The sequence below is a fragment of the Siphateles boraxobius genome, unplaced genomic scaffold (assembly GCF_051911475.1).
Source record: "Siphateles boraxobius isolate OS27281-9 unplaced genomic scaffold, OSU_SipBor_1 7, whole genome shotgun sequence".
NCBI classification, from domain to species: domain Eukaryota; kingdom Metazoa; phylum Chordata; class Actinopteri; order Cypriniformes; family Leuciscidae; genus Siphateles; species Siphateles boraxobius.
Genome location: NW_027509197.1, coordinates 14679754 through 14693562, shown reverse-complemented (window position 1 = coordinate 14693562; position 13809 = coordinate 14679754). Strand labels below are relative to the sequence as shown.

At 44.7% G+C, this 13809-nt stretch overlaps 1 protein-coding gene across 3 annotated transcripts in view; it reads right to left on the bottom strand.

The window, feature by feature from the left end:
* The window catches only part of thsd7ba (thrombospondin, type I, domain containing 7Ba), a 300618-nt gene that overhangs the window by 152117 nt on the left and 134692 nt on the right, over positions 1-13809 (bottom strand). For all 3 annotated transcript variants that reach the window (XM_077216170.1, XM_077216171.1, XM_077216172.1), the window contains 3 exons: positions 13449-13618; positions 10291-10446; positions 6609-6806 (listed from right to left, as the gene is read on the bottom strand). In XM_077216170.1, coding sequence (XP_077072285.1) covers positions 6609-6806; positions 10291-10446; positions 13449-13618 — 524 coding nt within the window. The remainder of the gene's footprint in view (positions 1-6608; positions 6807-10290; positions 10447-13448; positions 13619-13809) is intronic.

The following is a 13809-nucleotide window of genomic DNA, read 5'->3' as shown; positions in this document are numbered from 1 at the left end:
TTCCCTTAGTTACATATTACGGTCACCGGTTATTCATTATTTCCCCCGTTATCTCTGTATTTCCCTTTCGAGAGGTCTCTCCTATTGCGTAAGTAGCTTACGCTATGGGAAAACTCCTTTTCTCGAGAATATTGAAGTCTTTATGTAAAACGCATTGCAGCTGCACAGCTGACAGCAATGAACGAAGGCAGCTCGGTCATTGGCTGTGCTGCGGCAACTTGCTCGAACCAATGACGGGGCGACTCTGAATGCGCGACCAATGAACGCGCTTCGCGCCCGCGCGCGTCAGAGCCCGCCAAGATGGGCGTGGCCAAGAGCTATATATTGGGCGCCCCGTCATGAGAGTTCTTTAGATTTAATCTCCTTCAGCGAACACCTTCTTCGCTGGATCCTCCGGATTATTGAAGCTTCGCCGTCGGAAAGCATACCAGCGGGATTTGCTACGAGGACGTCGGCACCTTCAGCCGCCTTCTAACGCGATCCTACTGAGCCATCCGGCGTACTGCTCACGCAAGTATTTACATCTGTTCGCTCTGCGACACTTGTAAAAGAGCAAATTTTCCAAGGCGTTGTTTCAAATGCCTTCCTGCGCGTCGTGCAGAGACCTTCTCCCGGACGGGGATCGTCACATCATCTGCGCTCGCTGCCTGGGCCGGGACCACGCAGAAGCTGCTTTGACCAAGGGCGGATGCCCCGAATGTGACGACCTGGGTCTCTCCGCACTGCGGGCTCGCCTCGCCGCTTTCGCCGTGAGCGAGCCCATCGCCGCCATCCCTCTGTTCGAGCCGCGCACTAAGAAAAAGCGCCGCTCACAGAGGCTTCCTGAACCTGAGCTCAGTGACGTCACGCCGAGCCAGTCTCCGCGTGCTTCACCGCCGCTCTTGCCCTCCCCACCGCCGGTTCAGTTCACCCAGCCGGACCCACACCCCTCTAGCAGAGCGGTGGGCCTTGTGACTTTCGGCGCGTCCGAGGACGACGGGGGAATGGATGACAGCTTGTCAATCGACGCTGCATCGGACGACTGGCCGGGCTCCACTCTCGACCCCGCCCCGTCGACGCTAGCTAGCGCGAGCGGGGGCTCCACCATGGATAGCGAGATTATCCGCGTTCTCTCTAAGGCCGTGGAAGACCTCGGGCTCGATTGGTCTTCTCCCGAAGAACCAACCCGGAGCCGACTGGATGAGTGGTTTCTGCAGGGGCGCCAGCAGGCCCCTCGGCAAAGGCCTTCTCCCTTCTTCCCGGAAGTTCACGACGAACTCACCAAGTCGTGGAAAGCCCCCCACTCTGCGCGCCTAAAGCCTTCTTTTTCTTCCTCGCTCTCCTCTGTGGACGGCGCAAAGGAAAGAGGCTACGAGGGAACACCGCCCCTCGAGGAGGCCGTGGCCAATCATCTCTGCCTGCCCTCCACCACCGGATGGAAAGCCAAAGCTTCCCACCCCTCGAAGCCCTGCCGCACTACTTCAGCTCTCGCCGGTCGCGCCTACGCCGCCGCCGGCCAAGCTGCATCAGCGCTTCACTCTATGGCGGTACTTCAAGTGTTCCAAGCCAAGCTTCTCCGCTCTATGGACGAGTCTGGCCCCGAACCCGAAGCCTTTAAGGACCTACGCAGCGCGACTGACATAGCCCTGCGAGCCACGAAGGCCACCGCCCAGTCTATCGGCCGTGCCATGGCTAATTTGACTGTTCTCGAGCGCCATCTGTGGTTGACTCTGACTGAGATGAAGGACGCGGATAAGGCGCCATTTCTCGACGCGCCTATCTCCACCAGCGGGCTGTTTGGACCGGCGGTTAAGGGTTTCGCCGAATGCTTCACTGAGGCCCAGAATGCTTCACAAGCTATGCGGCATTTCCTGCCCAAGCGCTCCAGCTCATCGCAGAGCAGACAGAGGCCGCCGCAGCCGCAGCGGGCTAGAACAGCCCCCACCGCCTCTCAGCCCGCGCCTCAGGCTGACGCTCGACGCCGCTCGCGCTCTCACAACCGCAAGCCGCCTTCTGAGCGACGGGGTCCTCGGCCCAAGATTGTGCTGAACCCCGAGCCTCGAAAGCCGTCCTAGCCACAAGAATGAAAAGAGAGAGTGCGTGTCTCGCAAAAGCCGGACCACTCTCTCTGCAAAAGCTCAAGCATTACCCAGTCCCCTTACAGGCGGCTGGATATGTTCATACAGCAGTCAATGGGCCAGTCACAGAGCTCGCTCACCTGCAAACAAACGCCGTTTTTACGGCGACGCACAGAAAACACAAAAAGAGTCTTTTTCTGCCTGTGTCAATAAGGGTTCACATGTCCACAAGGTGTGCATTCCCAGATACTGTCAAAACAGTGCCAAATTCATTCCCAGCTCAAGCTGCGCACCCCATGAATGTAGATCACGTGCCTACGGTCATGTACGCACCACTACACACAAGCACTGTTCACACAGTTATAAATTCATCCCCAGTAAAAGCGGGAAACATCATAAAAGTGACGCGTGTGCCTACCACTGTTTATGCACCCCCACTTATAAACACTGTCCTTACAGTGTCAAACACAACCCCAGCCCAGGCTGCGAGTTTTACAGACACAGCGCGCGCTGCTGTAATCACACACGCACCCATTCACTCAGCTGCTCAGCGCGCGCCCGCGCCTCTGAGAGCTATGAGCTCAGGCGATTCGCTGGCCGGGTCCCTGCGTCACAGCGGCCCGCCCCTAGCCTGTATTCAGCCCATATCTGTACACGCAGCGGCATGGGAAAATATTCCAGATATGCCGAAATGGGTATTGAATATAGTAAAGCACGGATACTCGCTCCAGTTCGCTCGCAGACCACCACGTTTTACGACTGTGGACGAGACGAAAGTGAGAAAAGAGTGCTCACATGTTCTACGCACCGAGGTGCGCAAACTAATAGAAAAGGGCGCTGTGGAAACTGTTCCCCCCTCTCTGAGCGAGGCAGGTTTTTACAGCCGCTATTTTCTCGTCCCGAAAAAGGATGGCGGTCTCCGCCCCATCCTAGATCTCAGACACCTGAACAAAGCACTAATGATTCGCTCGTTCAGAATGTTAACAACCAAGCATATCCTCGCGCAAGTACGCCCAGGAGATTGGTTTCTCTCAGTGGATCTGAAAGATGCTTACTTTCACATTCCAATAGCGCCTCATCACAGGCCGTTTCTGAGATTCGCTTTCGAGGGACAGTCGTACCAGTACACAGTACTTCCGTTCGGCCTGTCCCTGGCTCCCCGTACATTCACGAAATGTATGGATGCAGCACTTTCCCCCCTAAGGCGAAGGGGAGTGCGAATACGGAATTATCTCGACGATTGGCTGATTCTAGCACAATCAGAGAGTCAGTTAATAACACACAGATCTTGGATTATCAGCCATTTAGAATGCCTGGGTCTAAGAATCAATTTTGCAAAAAGCATACTATCTCCCAGCCAGAGGATTTCTTTCCTGGGAATAGTTCTAGACTCGATGCAAATGACAGCGCGTCTCTCATCAGAGCGCGCGCTCACCATCCGGCGCCTTGCAACATCATTCAGGGCGGGCGCGCTCGCCCCCGTCAAGCGGTTTCAGAGGATGCTCGGTCTCATGGCCTCAGCATCGGCCGTACTCCAGCTAGGATTGTTGCATATGCGCCCTCTCCAACGCTGGCTCAAGAGCCGCGTCCCTACTCACGCGTGGCGTTCGGGCCACCTTTTAATCAGAGCGAACCACGGCTGTATAAAAGCCCTGACGCACTGGAAAGCCGCCGACTGGTACCAGTCAGGCGTGAGTCTGGGTGTGAACACAAGGAGAAAGATGATAACGACAGATGCCTCCAAAATAGGTTGGGGGGCCCTTTACGAGGGCAGGCCTGTCTCCGGCTTTTGGTCAAACCCGGAGAAGCGCCTACACATAAACTGTCTGGAAATGAAAGCGGTCGCTTTGGCTCTCAGAGCCCTGCTCCCACAGCTGAGAAACGAACACGTCTTGGTCCGAACGGACAACATGACGGTAGTATCGTACATAAATCGCCAGGGTGGACTCAGGTCGAGCTCCATGCATTCAATGGCCAGGAGACTCATTTTATGGTCCCAGCACAACTTGCGCTCGCTGAGAGCAGCGCATGTGCCAGGTGCCCTGAACCAGGGGGCGGACATGCTATCCAGAGACAAAATTCTCCCAGGAGAATGGGCTCTCAACCCGCTGACGATTCACTGGTTATGGAAAACCTTTGGCAAAGCGGAGATCGACCTCTTCGCCTCCAAGGAGAACGCGCACTGCCCTCTTTTCTTCACGAAAAGCATGGATGCGCTCGCCCAGAGCTGGCCGAGCCGTCCCTTATATGCCTTTCCCCCGATCGCGATGCTACCGCAGGTCATCAGTCGGGTCAGAGAGGAGAAAGACGCAGTGCTGCTGATAGCCCCACTCTGGAAGAACCAAACATGGTTTCCAGATCTGATGCAAATGCAATCTGCACCACGGCCGATTCCACTGAGGCCAGACCTCCTCAGTCAGGCCAACGGGATGATATTTCATCCCCGCCCCGATCTGTGGGCCCTTCATGCATGGCCCCTCAACGGGTTCCCAGGAACCTCACGATCGGAGCACTAAAAACCATCGCTGAGGCGCGGGCGCCCTCCACGAGACGCTTATATGCCCAGAAATGGAAAGTGTTCAGTGTCTGGTGTAATGCCAAGGGCCTGAACCCTGAAACATGCGAGATTACGAACGTACTCGCTTTTCTACAAGGGCTTCTGGAGGCGGGCCGCGCCCCCTCCACGCTCAAAGTATATGTGGCGGCCATCACAGCATCACACGACCCTGTAATGGAACGTCCATTGGGAAGAAATGACCTAATTATTCGTTTCCTAAGGGGCGCTAGGAGGATGAACCCTTCACGCCCCCCCTCAGTGCCGATCTGGGACCTAGCTACTGTCCTAGACGCTCTTAAAGGGCCTCCGTTCGAACCACTCCGAACCGTGCACCTTAAACAGCTCTCGCTCAAGACTGCGCTCTTGCTGGCACTCGCCTCGGTCAAGAGAGTGGGCGACCTGCACGCGCTTTCGACAAGCGCTGCCTGCCTAGAATTCGGACCTAACGACTGCAGGGTCGTCCTTAGACCGAAACATGGGTATATTCCTAAAGTGCTCACCACTCCCTTCAGAGCACAGGTTATCTCCCTAACTGCGCTATCGTCCCCAGCAGACGAACACGACGCTAATCTACTCTGCCCCGTTAGGGCTCTCAGAGTGTATTTGGAGCGTTCTGCCCTATTCAGACAGACAGAACAACTGTTTGTATGCTTTGGCGGCCGTACGAAAGGTTCCGCCGTTTCAAAGCAGAGAATCTCTCACTGGATAGTTGAAGCTATAGCTCTGGCTTATGAAGCTAAGGGACTTCAATGCCCCTGGGGAGTCAAAGCACACTCACACAGGAGTGTGGCTTCTTCCTGGGCATGGTCGAGCGGGATACCGATCGAGGATATTTGTGCGGCGGCAGGCTGGGCCTCACCGTCCACATTTATCAGGTTCTACAACCTACAGGTCCCGACACTGCATTCCAATGTACTATCAGCATGATGCTAGTTGAACTACGAGTTCGTATCTAGATTATGTATGTGCTTGTATCACACTGAGCGCCTTCTAGCCGCTCTGTATTCTTTCCCACATATAAAGCTCGCCTCTGCCGGCTAGTTGGATGATAACTTTGCTTTTTTAGCTCAGGCACCTGCCTCTGGCTATCATAAGGCGAAGTTCAGCACGCACGGCGTTTTACATGGTGTTCCCATAGCGTAAGCTACTTACGCAATAGGAGAGACCTCTCGAAAGGGAACGACTCGGTTACTAACGTAACCTCGGTTCCCTGAGAGGAGGGAACGAGTATTGCGTAAGCTGCCGTGCTTGTGCTTGGTTAGTTCGCTTCAGTCGTTTTAACCTAAAGAACTCTCATGACGGGGCGCCCAATATATAGCTCTTGGCCACGCCCATCTTGGCGGGCTCTGACGCGCGCGGGCGCGAAGCGCGCTCATTGGTCGCGCATTCAGAGTCGCCCCGTCATTGGTTCGAGCAACTTGCCGCAGCACAGCCAATGACCGAGCTGCCTTCGTTCATTGCTGTCAGCTGTGCAGCTGCAATGCGTTTTACATAAAGACTTCAATATTCTCGAGAAAAGGAGTTTTCCCATAGCGTAAGCTACTTACGCAATACTCGTTCCCTCCTCTCAGGGAACCGAGGTTACGTTAGTAACCGAGTCGATTTAAGCCCTTGGTTTCCTCGGTTTTCCTTGGATTTATTATTAAATACTGTTTGCTTCTCTGAATCTCCTGCGTTGTGCTTATTACTACAGCTAAATATTACAGGTCTAGTGACAGACATAATATCACAAAATAAAATACAGTTCTATAATAGATAGACATATTAAGCAGCACAACTTTAATATAATAATAATAATAACAACAATAATAATATCGTTGCCATCACTGGAATAAACTGAAATATATAAAAATTTCTTAAAATAAAAGAGATATTTTAAATTGTAGTAATAATTTACAATGTTACTATATTTTTTTCTTGTTGAGCATAAGAGACTTGAGACTTCAAAAACTTGAAATAATATGATACAATTCAAACCAATTTTGACTGTATACCTTGTGAGTTGATGCAAGCCACAGTTTGAGTCCTGGTTCCATTTCCACAGTTTCCTTTGCTGGGCACACAAGCGCTCTCAAACAGCACCTGCCACAAAAAGCACACCGGATCCTCACAGGGCATTGACTCCAGGAGATGGGCACAGTTTTCTGTTCCAGATCCTTCCTCCAGCACCTCTCTCCTCCTCTGCTTGTAGCCTGTGAAAAGAGCGAGAGACAGGTGGATTAGGGGTATTTGGAGGGAAAACGAGTGCCAGTTTCTGGCCAGTGAGTTCTGAACTGAAATTCTAGCGGTGGCTAAATATGCCTGTAATAGAAACTCATTTCAAAAAGCTTTCTGTCACAGCTTTTGTTAGCAGAATAAAGTCCTACTCCTGCTCTGTAATTTGCCTGAATACACAATTTTCATTGACTCATTTGTAAAGCTATGAGCGATGACTGCAAAATGAGACGACGGTCATGACTGCAATAACGCTAGAATATGAAGATTTAACACCTAAAAGTACTGGTTAAACATGAAGGCAAAACACTGTTCTCAAATCAGGTCTGCTAGAAAGATCATCATCGTCGTCTTTTAATTAAAGCCCTTTCAGGAAAGGCTAGTTTTAATTAATATTTCTTAAATTGGCATACTTTCTCAAAGCCAGCTCTGGATGAGATCAATATGCATTACAGTACAGTGATTAAGCAAGAAAAAGATGAATCAGGCATTACTCCAAGCATAATTTATCAAACAAAATGATCTGATGGCTAACACAAGGGTGGAATGCTAGGTGTCTGGATACCATCTGATCCTGTTTACGGTCTGTGATGAGTAGATACTAACTCCTCATATCTTTGCTCCATGACTATGTGCATGCCAGTGAGATTTGGTTCATCTCACACCCCTGCAGGGGGGCTTGACTCTGCAGTCCAGGGAAAACTAGTGTCAGCCAAGCCTTTGAAATAATCAAAACACCCTACAGCTCTCAACATTGCTTTAACACAAAATCGACTCTATAAGACATGAGTACATTGTGTGATGAGAGCTCTGTAAATATCACATATATAATTTAGACCTTGAGGAAAACCAGTTTGCTTCACTTAACACAAAATAATTAAGCAGACATCAGTAACACTCTGTATCTAAGAACAGATGTATACCATATCATTCAGTAGGCTAAGAACTAGTCTATATTCTACATATGTATTCATAACAAGGATATATTGTGTAAGAAAACCAAACGACATGCCCTTTTCTCTCTGTAGACAGTCTGTTTTATAGCTTTTCCTAAACCACTAACATTTATTTCCACAGATAATAGGCCAATAGAAAACAGTCCTGCAGGGGAATATTTTGGTTCCAACTATTGGTGTATTCCAATCTGTAGAGCAGTGTTTTTTGAGATATGGATTTCAAGCATTGGTATAATATTCCCATATGTGTCTGCTACAAAATAACTATTTAAATTGTCACACTTTAGTTTAGGGTCCAGTTCTCACCATAAACTAATTATTAACTACAACTTTTGCTTCAATAAACACCCAATTACTGCTTATTATAAATAGTTATTAGATAGTTGTTAAGTTTAGGTATTGGGTATGATTAAGGGATGTAGAATATGGTCATGCAGAATAAAACATTAATTTGAGCTTTATGACTGTGAACAAAAAGCCAATTTCCTAGTAATATGCATGCTAATAAGCAACTAGTTACAGTGAGAATTGGACCCAAAACTAAAGTTTTACCATTTAAATGTATCCCTAAATGTGTAAAAAAAACGTAAATTTAAATGAGGTCTATTGTTACAATCTACCCCACTACAGGCGAACTGGTTATATTTTGTACAGGAATTTATTGCGGTAATGAAAATCATTTGTTTAAAATATATGCCGTTCTTATTATAGTGTGTAATAATGTTTTAGATTACACTTTATTTTGAGGTGCCATAGTTACATTGTAGTACTGAGTAATATTAATTAACTACATGTACTTAGTATGGAGTTACGGATAAGGTTTGGTTTAGGGTTAGTTACTTGTAATTATGCATCATTTACTGTTATTACTATAGTAAGTACACAGTTATGTGTAACTGTCACCTTAAAATAAAGCGTTTCTATGTTTTATTATTATTATTATAAGTTATAATTATAGTATGTATTATTATTATTAGCCATACTGTACATATGTCATTTAATTGAACCTATACACTAAAATTTAAGTTTTGTTCATTGAAGACAAAACATGACAGGCTGAGGGTGCAACAAAGAACTTCTTGCACCTCTGAGCCCCAAAAGCAACATTCTTCTTCTGTAGATGACAACAGCTCAGTCCCAGGACACCCAAAGAACAAATTACAACTACACATCATTCCGAAACTACACCTGAGCAGTATAGTGGAGGACATACTCCTATGGAAAACATGCTTGCAGTCACGGTTCACACAAAAACTGCCCTGTTTCTGGACCAAATGGAACGCCTGGACGGCCGATGGTCTCCTCTAAACTGTGAAAAACAATTTGGTGGAGACTCATTCCTGCGATTATTAATAATTGAGAGGTTCACAGGAGCTATCGGCCTTATTCATAGGAAAGACTGGAGGGCTACAGGCAGCGTTTCACTTCCAATACTTCACAACCTTATCAGTCCCACTTGCTCCCTACTCACATTAATGCTGGATAGAATTTGCTACTTACAATCATTACCAAGCCTGTTTTCATTCCTCCACACCGCAAGATCACACAAAGAGGATAAAAATAAGACTGTGGGCAATTGCAGATTTGTAATGCACTAGAAACGTTTATAAAACAAAACAAAACAAAAATCCAAAAGGCTCCGCTGATGAAATCTATGTCTGTATATGTAGGGCAGAAGTTCATTTTTCTATTTCTGAAAGCTATGGGCTCAGTATTTCTGCATTGTTCATCCTATATCAAAGATCAAAGTCACTCTCTGAAACAGCAGTAAGGTGATGAAGTGCTTGAGAACAGTAAATATATGCTTTTCTAACAAGGTCTAGTCCAAACAATGCATAAAGAGACACCCTATCAGACAATGCCATTGGGAGGACACATCACAATATCTCATAGACAGCAATCCATTTAAATGGAAAGCAAATCTTTCTCAGATGGGTCTCTTGAGAGGAAAATAGTTGTGACCTCAGATATGTCTCCTCAAAAGTTCTCTTGATAACAATTTAAAATAAGGTTTCATTTGTTAACATCATTTAACTACATTAATTAACATCAACTATATGCTATTTTCAAATCTATGTTTAATGAAACTCAACATTCTTTTTCTTTACAATTTCTTAAATTAGGAAATCTTTCAATATACATGAATATGATGGATTGATTTTTAACCTTGATAAGAGTGAAGCACTGTGTCAACGTTGGGATTATTCTTACGATTGCCCAGAATGAGTAATTTCTGCTTGAAAGGCCCACATATATATGACCGATTCATGTGACATCAGTCTGCCCTCTGCTAAATTCTCTCATTCTAGGGCAGTACTCTGCCAGCTCGCTTCGGTGACAGATGTTATCACCTCTCAGCAGAAGTGGTGTCAGTTTTAGATACTGTTACCTCTGGGTTTAGCTCAGTGGAGAGGTGTAATAATCGTCAATTTTATTCAATATTTATAATAAGAGGGCAGGTTTTTTTTTTAATTATTGATGACATTTCACTCCCATGTTGTCCTACCTTTTCGTCCATGTGTCTCCATGCAGTTGTCGTGGAGACAGGCCCCCCAGGAGGACCAGGATGAGAGCAGGCACAGCTGTGGGCACGGTATGGAGCAGGGCTGCACCGCAGACGGCAAATCTCCTGCACACAGAAGCCCACTTACAGGCCTAGACACTACAAAATGACAAAGACAAAGACGTACAGTATAGTGAGAAAGAATCCATATGTCAGGCAACAATTTATCTTGACAAAATATAATTCAGCTTTAGAATCATTTTTAATCTCTCATGCCAACCCAAAACAAATAATAAAATCCATTTCAAAGCCTTCGTAACCGAAGTTAGTAGTTAGTTAAGAGTCAAAATGTAAGGAAGTAACAAAATAACAAGTTCTTCCATGTTGTGAAGTATATCCGGGTGAAACGGATTATGGAAAAAGAACAGAATGCACTTGGTTTTGTCCATCAGTTGTTGATTGAATAAAGGCAGATCTGAATGCAAGCTTGCAGTCGATTGTAAGAAAGGAGCGAGACTTAAAGGGATAGTTCACCCAAAAAAGAAAATTCTGTCATCATTTACTCACCCTCATGTTGTTCCAAACCTGTATGAGGTTCTTTCATCTGTTGAACACAAAATAAGATATTTTAAAGCATATGGGTAACCAAACAGTTGATGGGCCCCATTGACTTCCATAGAATTTCCCCCCCCCCCCCATACTATAGAAGTCAATGGGGACCAGAAACTGTTTGGTTACCCATATTCTTCATTTTTGGGTGAACTATCCCTTTAAGCATGGATCCGCCATTCCTCACCAGAGAGAGGTCTGTCGTTTCCCCGGAAGAACATTGATATTTTGATAAAACATTACAAGTTCAAAAAAATAAAAGTAAAAATGAAACGCATACATGGATGATTTGTTAGAAAATCATTAAAATGCAATTTAGTAAATACAATTTCCATTTCATGCTGACAATTTGCAACATTTAAATTTTGACATTTCATGTATTTTCAAGAGAAAACATATTCAAGGTGAAAACTTTTATGGTGGGACATGATTGCATCCATCAATAATTGATTAGAATCGTGAAATGAGAGTGTTACGAAGAATGGAGCCAGACTGAATGTGAATTTGTTGAAAAAATGCTTAAATAACTATTTAGGTATGGATTAATATTATCCAATAGCCTGCATGGTCTAAAAACATCAGCAGAAAAGGAAAGCTGTTTCAGAGGATGAGCAAATGAATACAACTTGTTTTTGTTCTAGAATAACGTGCACTGAACAAATTGTTCCAATAAGACCAGGACATAGAGTAAGAAAGTAAAAAGATTTTGCACTGACTTTGTAATGCATTGATTCTCAATGTGACTTTTGTCAAACAAGTGTTCAAAAGTTTGGGCAAACCTCTTGAAAGTCTCACACTTTGACTGTGTTCTGTTAGTGTGAGTTTTCTGGGTCAGGTGGAAAGCAAACATCACTGTTGATTTTCATTGATCTATATCCCCAAATAACATTGATTGAAAGGAGTCATCTTCATCTCTATGCCTTTCTCAGCACAGCATGTCTCAAATCTATCCAAACACTACTTTCATCTGGCTAGTGCAGCTCCTCAAAATTAATTTCAGAACAAGGTGACTCCCTTTAACTACCTCTAATCTTAGAAACAGTTTTTTTTTGTTTTTTTTGGCATGGTTACTCACGGATAATAAAAAATGGCGGTCCCACTTTATATTAAGTGGCTTTAAGTACTATGTACTTACATTGAAAAATAAGTGCAATTTACTTACTGTGTTCAGGTTGTATTGTAAAACACTTTTGCTGATATTGAGGTGTGATACGGGTAAGGTTAGGGTCAGGTGTGGTGGTATGGGTTGGTTTAAGGGTAGGTTAAGGTGTAAGGGAAGGGTCAACTGTGTAATTACAAATGTAATTACATAAATTAATTACAGCTGTTATTACATGCAGGTATTTTCAAAATATAAGAACAATGTAAAAACATGTATGTACACAATAAGTCCATTGTATCAATTATTAATTTCAATGTAAGTACATAGTTCTTAAAGCCACTTAATATATAGTGGGACCAAAATGGCTAATCAAAAGACCATCCCATCTGGATTTCTTAAAACAAAATGAATGAGGCTTTGGAATGTGAAGCACTGACCATTAGGAATTCAGTTTACCTACGCTTATACTCCCAAGTTATGGGCTGCGTAGAAATCGGTACTTTTAAATAAGTAATTACTTCACGCCGCTAAAAAAGAATGTTCTATTTAGTATGACCGTGTTTAGTATGAAAGTAATCCACACATACTATGCTTGTTAATGTTGTCATTCAGTTACGAAGCTTCACTGCCATTCATAAATCCTCTCCCATGGCCTTATGGGATAGTAAAGTGTCATCGTATGCACACTTCAGAATCTCGCCAGAAGAAGTACGTCATCCGGGTACATTTTGCCTATTCTTTTATGAGTAGTGTGAATTCGGACATACTTCTTTTGTCACATACTGCTTCTCACATACTATATAGTAGGGAAGTATGTGATTTCGGGATGCAGCCATAGACTCATTTTGGATACTGATGATTAGTACTTAAGGTGACTTGGTTATAGTGCACTACCATTCAAAAGTTTGGGAATTTTGAATGTTTGTGAAAGAAGAATCTCGAGCTCATCAAAGCTGCATTTATTTGATCGAAAATACATTTAAAATAACTGTTTACTGTTTTAATATTTTTAATCTGAACTGTATTCATGTGATTGCAAAGCTGAATTTTCAACATCATTACTCCAGACTTCAGTGTCACATGATCCTTCAGAAATCACTATAATATGCTGATTTGATACTCAAGAAATATTATTTCATTATTATTATTATTTTATATTATTATATTATATTATTTTATATTATATTATTTATATTATATTAATATTTTTTGTGAGAAAGTGATATTTATTATAGATTTATTTTCGGGATTTTTTGATGAATAGAAAAATATATACTATACAATTATACTGTATGCATCCATGCTGTATAAAAGTATTAATTTCTGACCCGACACTTTTGAACAGTAGTGTATATAACCTATGATCAAATCAACATGTGCAGCTGAAAAGATGCACAAAAATATACATTTTTGTATAGCCATACCGCTGAACTCACTGTCAGAACCTTACCCTCTTTTCTGTGATGAGGGGTGGAGTTGTCTGGGATCTGGACGCAGTACAGCTGCCTGGTCTGAATCCCTCCACCACAGAGAACACTAACATTGTTAAGCCTTCTGTCCTGCTGGCTGAGGAGAGGGGCCACTTGACAGTCCCCCCAATCTGTGCTCTTCCACACATACCTGGAGAACAAAAGCACGTGCCCGCTGTGGTGAAACACACTTCTTTTGTTTTGGACCTATAGTCTCATTATATTGTGCTGGGCTCCTCTCAAAAGTTGCATTGGATAAATGAACACACAGAATGTGCCTGCCGCTGAAAGATACTAATAGGCTTAGCGTCCTGTTTTCCGGTAGGAAACCATCTACTAATG